This window comes from Hippoglossus hippoglossus, chromosome 4 (assembly GCF_009819705.1).
Source record: "Hippoglossus hippoglossus isolate fHipHip1 chromosome 4, fHipHip1.pri, whole genome shotgun sequence".
Taxonomy (NCBI): Eukaryota; Metazoa; Chordata; class Actinopteri; order Pleuronectiformes; family Pleuronectidae; genus Hippoglossus; species Hippoglossus hippoglossus.
In genome coordinates this window covers 22,446,105-22,454,823 of record NC_047154.1, presented here as the reverse complement: position 1 = coordinate 22,454,823, position 8,719 = coordinate 22,446,105, and the positions used below count along the sequence as shown (strand labels likewise).

At 40.9% G+C, this 8,719-nt stretch overlaps 1 protein-coding gene across 2 annotated transcripts; it reads left to right on the top strand.

Annotated features, from left to right (window-relative positions):
* On the top strand, window positions 1-7,190 carry c4h1orf210 (chromosome 4 C1orf210 homolog). Of its 2 annotated transcripts, none has more exons than XM_034583268.1 (4): window positions 1-201; window positions 3,776-4,341; window positions 4,842-5,030; window positions 6,055-7,190. In XM_034583268.1, exons 2-4 carry the CDS (start codon window positions 4,284-4,286, stop codon window positions 6,252-6,254), a joined length of 447 nt encoding a protein of 148 aa, XP_034439159.1. In that variant the 5' UTR covers window positions 1-201; window positions 3,776-4,283; the 3' UTR covers window positions 6,255-7,190. The 2 variants fall into 2 exon arrangements, with proteins under 2 accessions (XP_034439159.1, XP_034439158.1); XM_034583267.1 differs by having other exon boundaries at window positions 1-209.
* Window positions 7,191-8,719: the final 1,529 nt, after the last annotated feature.

Below are 8,719 nucleotides of genomic sequence, written 5' to 3'. Positions count from 1 at the left end.
GAGCACACCTTGGTTAGAGAGTTACCCATTAACTCGCCCTTCTGGGAAGCAGCTGCCGAGCACAGCCTGATTCAACCTTTGCACAACATTTCTCCATGTTTACAGTGAAAGGAAAAAGAAGATGTAGACGCGGACAGACAGACAGACAGAGAGACAGACAGCAGGTGAACTCACTGAAGCTACAGGGGCCGAGGCAGACAGGTGAGCAGGTAAGACTTCATATGAAGAGCCGGTTTCCTAAATGAGCTCCGACAGTGTCCGTGTTTCACTGTGTAAAGGTCACATGACTGCTATGACTTTGAGCTACACCGCTTATCAAGCCAACGGATAGTTAACAAATAATCTGCCTTTTTCTGACCTATAACAGTATTGAAATACTGCAACAGTAATTCAACAATATGAATTATGATATAAAATGTTCCTACATTGCAGTGTTTGTGTTGTGGTGGCTGCTGAAGGCCATTTTGTCTCAATACACAGAAGTGCCCGAACCAGTGTTTACATTTCACCGTCCTGGTGACTAAACCATTTCCTGCAACTGCTGACGGCTAAAAAAGCTCTTTCCTTTCAACACAAGGCTAAAATGCACAGTTATTATTCACATGTTATTTGTTATATGTATATAGTGTTAATAAAAATTATAGTTATCCACACCTATAACAGTCGTATCCCCGTGTGGGAACTACCGACCCACATGTTGATGCTGGCCACTTGCTGTTTTCACACAAAACACTGCTCACTTTCATTAGATTACACTTTGTTTGTTATTTCTTCAATCTCTAAAGTCACACATCAATTTCACAGCATTTGTTTAATAAAGTACCAGGAGCTAAAGTTAATATTTAAACCTCAAACGTCACATCAGAATGCAGGTTGTGCAGTGTCTTGTTTGATTAGCTGGTTTTTACTTTGTGTGTTGACACCTCCATTATTCCACGGCTGACAGGCAAAAAACAAACATGACATTCAAAGGCTCTTTATATGAACTTGCTTCAAAACAAATGTAAAACACGTCAGTCGTAACTCAAAGGTGTAGTTTTCATGTGTAAACACTTGGTTCCACCTCAGACTCCGAGAGCTTGATTTACAGAACGTGAGTTGGATAATCACACTCGTAAACAAGGTCTGAACGTGCTGCTCTGTCGGACCTTATCACAGACAAACAATGGCACAGCCTGACTCCTTCACACATTTTCAAAGCGGGATGAAAACACAGGACTTGGCAGCGGGATAAGAGGGATCGAGGGAGGCTCGCATGCTGCTCTGTGGATTGTTGGGGCGAGGGTCAGCTGAAGGACGGCTCAGTTATTATCTGAGAAGAATGATTATCCGTGATTACTGCGGCCGGGGAGTCGGGAGGAAAAGATGTTTGCTCGCTCGAGTATGATAAATATAATCTGTGATAGAAGCCAAACGCACTTTGCGGTGAGCAGATCTCCGATGCGCTTTGATGTGAATTTATGAGTTTTCCTTTTTAATCTCAATAAAACTCTTTGTTACCTACACGCTGACATTGAATGCATTAAATTAGCTTACAGTTAATTTGTCAGTTCAAAGGAACGCAATCAAACTCCAGGAGCAGAATGTGATTTCGATGTTTAATTCAGTTTGTTGACGGAAAGAATATTTCACACCCCGTGGCCATCATTAGTCCAGAGCCTGACACTCAGCTCACAATTTGGGGCAATGAAACAAAGGATGACGATGGAAATAAACCGACTCCTTCCTCTGAGAGCGATATTCAAACACAGACACGCGCAGACAGGGATGCAAATGGAGCCTCTTATACATGCACATACAAACACAGGAGCAGCAGATCTGGCAGACGAGCACTGCTACACTTGTGGAACATGCAGTGCACGCCTTCACTCCCAGGCTTCTCATCCTGTGCTGCTTGGTGTGTATTTTTTTGTTGTGCTTTTTCCCGTGTGGGGACAGAACAGGAAGAGATAAACGCGGCCCTGGTGCCGTGTTTACAGCTAACACCACTGAAGAGAGTAGCTGGAGGAGACGAAGGGGAAGAGGCCTAATGGTGCAAAGCCCTAAGTACAGCATCAGAATGCCTTATTGCTGGATACTTGGAAAAACACCCTGAGAATGATAAATGCACAAGAAAAAGGTCGAGACACCCAAATAGACCTGAATACTGTTGGTACTTTAATCTCATTTCGCTGATGATACTGTCATATATTTACATGAGAAATATTGTGAGTGAAAGACTTTTACTTTTTTACAACTTTCGAATTAAAGGATGTGAAAGATTCTCCCTCCACGGCTGGATACAATATTTATGTGGTGTTTGTTTCACTTAGCAAAAACAACCAGCGTGGGGGAAAATACCCTCACAAGATAAAAGCACTATAGTTCATGATTAATAACAGGAAAGGCAGGCATTGAGAAAAATATTTATATCATATTATTTATCTAAAATATAATGAGACTTTAGCTTTTAAAATCTCAGGTCAAAGCATGTCAAACACTAATGTCATAGTGGAGCATGGATATGAATGGGTATTTCCTCTCCACAGAAGTTGTTTCCCTAAATACAGATCCACCCAAACTCATACATGCAAATATCTGGCAAATGTACCGACTGACGAACTGAAAGCTCTTCTCTCTTTCAAACACAAACTAGTTTGGGTGAAGGCTTTATATTTGCATTAGATGCATCAATGAGCTATTGATGTGAACATGTATCATGAATACATTTATCAATGATACAATTAGAACATAAAAATATAGAAAAACTAACAGGCACAAAACAAATAGGAAAACTAGTGTGGTTTATAATGCATTTAGTGGGGAAATACAACAATATCATTATCAAAGTCCAATATATATGAATATTATTGCTTAACAAATAACACACAACTGCTCAACCTTAGATTTGGTAAACGTTTTGCTGTTTGTCATTCTTTCTTCATCAGGAAGAGTTTAAAACCACAAATTTCACTCTGACGTATACTTCCGCAAGCCACTAGGTGGCAACAAGAATGTTTTGGCTTCACTTTTGCGAAGCTGTCATGTTGTTTTTCTTTATATGCCGTCATTGGCTGGGACCAGTCGACCAGCATCCAGACGTGACTCTGATAAATCAGCAAGAAATTGACCAAACAAGAAATAAGGTTTTAAAGCGTATGAATTAGAAATGTTTACAGGCTCTGATAGGTGAGTTCAAATCAACTGCTTCACAGTATTTCAGCTGTAGAGCTTTATCGACTGATAATTCCAACTGTATATTGATCATACAGTAAGTGAGGGCATGTAGCATCTTGCGTTTATACATTCGATATCTCATCGCAACATAAATTCTTATTAAAAAGCTTTTAAATGACATCATTGTCCTAAACAAATAACGTCAAGTAGGTTTTCTTTTATTGTCCATGAAACACACACAGACACATTAGAGATGTTGCCAGTGCTGTACTACAGACAGACGGAGGAAGGTCCTCCAGAATGTGGGACTTCCTGTTTGCGACACACTTTTCCTGTTGTGGATGATATCCTCCTGAGTTCCTGACAGCTCAAACTCAATTACTGGATTTAAGGGATTACTTTTCTGATAACACCCTCACTCCTCACAGATACTCAGTGAAATATTTAGGTCATTTGATTGTTCGTGTTCTTTTTGTATGATTCACTAATGAAATATGCATTGAGTCCAAAAGAATTCAAAGCCCCAATGCACGTGGGATGTGGGGGAATTGTGGTTTACTGATAGATTGCCTTTGTATGCAACTGTGTAAAAATTCCTTTTTCTGTTTCCTTTCTCTAGAGCAAGAAAAGTGTGGTTGATATTTCCACTCGCTTGTGGGATGATACATCTGCCACCACCTCTCACTTGTTACTCAACCCCTGTCACTCAACGTGGCCACCTAGTGGAGCTGTGAGGGCCAATCACCCTCCTGGTCAAGAGAGATATTCCACTACCTCCCTCCTCTGGGGAGGCGCCTGCTCTGCAACATCTCCCTCAGATCCCTCTCTCTTTTTTATTTTCACCTACTGAGGACAATATAACACTGAGCAGAGTTTGATTTTACCAGACTTGGGTTGATGAAACATTTAAAACCTCTGTTGGATCTTATATAAAGTGGAGTTCTTCACCAGAGGGTCACAGGCACCGTCCTGTCCCCTGACATACATGCCTGTGTGATATACTCCCATCATCCATGGCTTCACACTGGAGTTAATTGTGCCCAGAGCAAGAAACAGGTCTCATCCAACAAAGAAGCAAATTGAGCCACGGAGGACGAGTCACTCTAGTCCAATAAGAGCAAAGCCAGATGGAACTATCATCAAATGGCACGTTCTCTACACCGACACCAACCACAGCATTCAATGGTAAGAATTCATTTACATCTGTAAAGTCAAACTGACAAAATTTGGATGTCACGTGACATTCCAACGGCCCACATTTGCATAATGCACCTCTCACAGCTATAGTTTGACTCTGGCCAAACCCGACAGAGTCATAGAGCAAATTAGACAAACCTGAATCGAACCCAACATGCATTCTTTTTTTTTGTGTCCAAACCCGACCCGAGCCCGATGTTTTCCCCAATTACAGTTATGTTTAGTGTGAATAGTCACGTAGATCGCCCAGCCAACGTGACAAAACACATCCGGAGCAGAGTTTCATTTCAAACTTTTTGTCCGAAACTGGATTAAAAATTACTCTGTGGGTCCTGACAGGTTACTACAGGTCTGGAGCAATTTCAGACAGAGGCTGCAAATCATCAAACAGAATTACAATACAATACGTCTCCTTTAAGTTGGTCCACAGTGGGGCTGCCTCACAACCAGAACACACTAACTAAGTGATTATTTTGTCTCTCTTACAGAAACAAGACCGACAGACAAATACACCAATCACAACTGGGAGTTCCTGGCGGCCGTCCTGGGAACAGCCATCTTTATCTCCATCGCCATCGCCCTCCTGGCTAAATGCCACGTTGTCCAGCGTTACCTGGCCAGCTACCGGCACACACGGCTGAGGGAGGCGGACACGGTCAGCCAGTTAGATCCGTCAGGTTTGTGTTTTTTTTCTCTCTGTTCATTTATACAACAAATATGTTTTATTGTTAAATGAAGAGCATGCTGCTTTACCGACCCTGCACAGTGTTCTTGTGATTTAGTGAGTGAGAGATTTACTGGTGTAATCGTCATTTAGAAGTATTGAACAACTGAACATCAAAAACTAGGTTCAACTACTTCATCTACTTCCTGGTTCGAGAATCCTTTGATATATTTTGCACTGGAGGTGATGGGTTGTATGTGTTACAGAGATTATACTAATTCAGGAAGAAATAGAGGGTTGCAGTTTATTTTGTGACGGCTAGAAATGAAACGGTGTGAACAAAATGTTCACGTCATCCGTCTTATTACGTTTTGTTAAAATATGCTGTAATTGTTATTACGGGAATTTCTCCAAGCTTATATCGACGTAATATGAATTATCAGTAAATATTATGACAGCATTTTCATATTTATCAAAGACGACAACTTGGTAAGTGGGGATGTCAACCACAAATGTCAGAGTCGAGACAAAATATCTCTGAACAAATAACCATCCAGAATCCAGGGTGTTGTTTTTCTTTCTCTTTCACAGACTCTCACAGTTTGTCCATTTTCTCTGTGGACAAGTGTCTGTGTGACCTTGACTCTGACAGAACACTGTGAAAGCTGCTCGTCGGGCTCCTGAACTTCACCAAAGAGCTTTAACTGCACACAAGTGCATATGTCCTTGCAACTCATCCAGTTCAGCTTCAAGATTCCGGCTGTACGTGTCAGTACAGACCTTTCCCTGAGCACGTCCTTGTAAACCACACACCCTGGCTATTCTTTCTCTTGTGTGAAAATGTCCATTTCTCTTCTAAAAGCGTGACATTACGTATTATCTATTGTACTCTCTCCTCTCACAGTCGTCACGATCCTCGTCAGCGATGACATGGAACAGCGAGAAAAATATCAATTGCTGTCTCGAGATTTTTGTTGGATTTCCGAGGTGTGTTTTTGTATTTGTCTCATGTATTTCTAATCTTTCTCTGCTTCCAGGCCTTGACGTTGGGTTCAGGATGCACAGTGGTCGTGGAGAGAACCCTCACTGTGTCCCTCCCGTGATCGAGGAAGACGACGACGGCTTCATCGAGGACAACTACATCCCGGCCAGCGAGCGAGCGAGGGCAGAGCGAGCAGCGGAGATCATGGAGGACACTGAGGAGGAGATGGACGAGATTGAATTCACCATCGCTTAGTGTCGAGTGTCTCCACCCAGCTGAACCACTAAATCCACTCCCACCTTTTCTTTAGTTTGTGTTTATTTCTGTGAGATTCATATTGTCAGTCACAAAAGAGGCAATTTTTAAACACTGGTTAAGTTTTGTAAAATGTAAAAACCTGGGCTTGCGTGCGTCTGAATTTTAAGGAAGCGCAGAAGTGCACTAGTTCTCAACGTGTGGTCTAATGACGAGTCACAGTGGTCATGTTTTATCTGTCAGCATAGCGACGACAGTAACAGTAAATTATTTGTTACTTATTTATTAGTGATAATCAAAGGGATAAACTGTAAAGGTTTAAATAGAAAAGAGATTAACAGGTCTTCTCATAGACTGTATATAAAGACGGACGACGTGACGACTCCCCAAAAGTGAAGCCAGTGTGTTATTAGCGTCCTCCGGTGGCTGGCTGCAGTATAGGCCATAAACCAGCCTCCTCCATGTTAGTGGATGGGATGTGGGCCAAACTAATGGTTTCTGTCTATTTACGAAAGTTCTTATCGCACTGATGTTTGTGAGGACGTAATTGGCACAAAATGGCAGCGCTCGTATACAGGGAATATTTTGGCTTCGTATCTGGATAGTGGGAGGAAGTGGAGACGCGTCGTCCATCTTTACATGCAGCCTACGGGTCATCTGTATATATATTAACCAATCACCTGTGTCTGTTGACAGTTATCGATTGGTTGATTGATTTGCTGATGCTGTATTACAAGTCATGTACATTGTCTTGGACGGATGATCTCAGCTGTGGAGAGGAACATTTCACTTTGCACTCTCATGTTTTGTCAGGGATAAATAAGCAAATGTGTGTGTACATGGATGAATTATACAATGAATTGATTAAAAATCTGTTTTACTTGCTGAAACTTGAGGAACTCTGACTGGCGAATAAACTATGATGCTTTTCAAAAAGTGTGGATTTTATTTTTTAGAATACAGGACAAGATGGTGGATATCCCTTGTACGTTTGAAGGTCTTCTGCACAATTTAAGGTACCAACTACCTTCACATGTTAGCAGGTGTTAGCAGCCACCAGCAGATGTTAGCGACATAACTTCAGTTGTGTACTTTAGCGTCATCAAGTGTTTCGGCCTCGTAATCAAAGATACAGGTCGGACATGAGGGTACGGCTAAAGGCTAAAGGTATTTATACTGTCCAGCTGTTTTACAAACAACAACAACACATGTTTAAATCCAGGTCTTTAAACTGTGTTGTTACACGCAAACACAATTCAACAATCTGAGTACCATGATTTTTTAATGTAGGACTACAGGTGAAAAAGTATGTCAACTTCCCTATGAGAATAGGGCAGTTATACTAAAGACAGTACTTCTCAGTTCTCAGTTCTCACTTCTCATTAATTCTCCACGATTGACTTCTAGTTTTTGGATGGCAACAATGGGCTGTACAACATGCATGATCAGTACTTCCCTTTTCTGTGAAGTCAACTTTTAGATAAGTCTGTAAACTGTTGTGTCAGTGAAACAGGGTTGATCAAGGCCCAACAGTGGAATCCCCACACTCACCTTCCCTGTTCTGCACTGGTACCAGCAGCAGGGATGCAGCCGGACAGAGGAGCTGGACTGGGGCAGAGGCCTGGAGCCTCAGAGAGGGTCCAGCTGATGAAGGAGGTGTGTCAGGTCTGAGTGGAGCTGAAAGGAGAAGAGCCGCTTCACCCGGAAACACTGATCAAGTTCACACAGAGGAGCTGGAAGGGAACCAGAACTGTGAGGGTTTAGCCTTCACAATAAAAGTCCAGGATTGAACTCTGATAGTGAAAGTGGGTGTTTAATTTGATCTAAACTGAAAAGAAAACACTGGAGGGATGCCATTAGAATTAATAGCCTCTGAAATAAAACACTAAAAGGGCTATAATGTATTGTTGTGGATTTCCTAACAAAAAACAAGATCGTGAATAAAAATACTTAATAAATAGGCTAGTGCAAGTAGAATATATACACTTTACTTGAAGTAAAAATAAAAATACAACAAACCTAAACGAATACAACATATTAGCAAAATAACTATATTTCATTTTTAGTATAGTTGTGATTTCATGATAAAGGTTAAACAAAAAACTGAGGTTGAAACTATTTGACACTCGTATATTTTATTTGAGAATTTTAATGTGGTAAGTGCAAGTAAACGTTGTTAAGCAGGTACAAAGTAGAAAACATTCCTCTGCAATATATTAGAATAGAAAAAAGAAGCATAATGTCAGAGATATATGATGAATTCCCATAAGCTACTTAAGTTAATGAAGTCATCACAAGTACAATTTATATATTCAATGCTTACTTACTTAAAACTTATGCTAGAGGGGTGTGAGGGGCTTTGTTGGCCTACAGCTATTTTAAATTTAAATATTGTATTGAATTATTTGCTTTGTTAATTAATGTCTTGTGATTATATAAAGATTATTCTTCTTTCTGCTCCTTTT

Bases quoted from the DNA above. Each gene is read 5' to 3' on its own strand.
- c4h1orf210 (XM_034583268.1), top strand. From the start codon at position 4,284: ATGGAACTATCATCAAATGGCACGTTCTCTACACCGACACCAACCACA. The intron at 4,342-4,841 runs GTAAGAATTCAT...TCTCTCTTACAG, and splicing joins ACCAACCACAGCATTCAATG to AAACAAGACCGACAGACAAA. The intron at 5,031-6,054 runs GTTTGTGTTTTT...CTCTGCTTCCAG, and splicing joins CAGCCAGTTAGATCCGTCAG to GCCTTGACGTTGGGTTCAGG.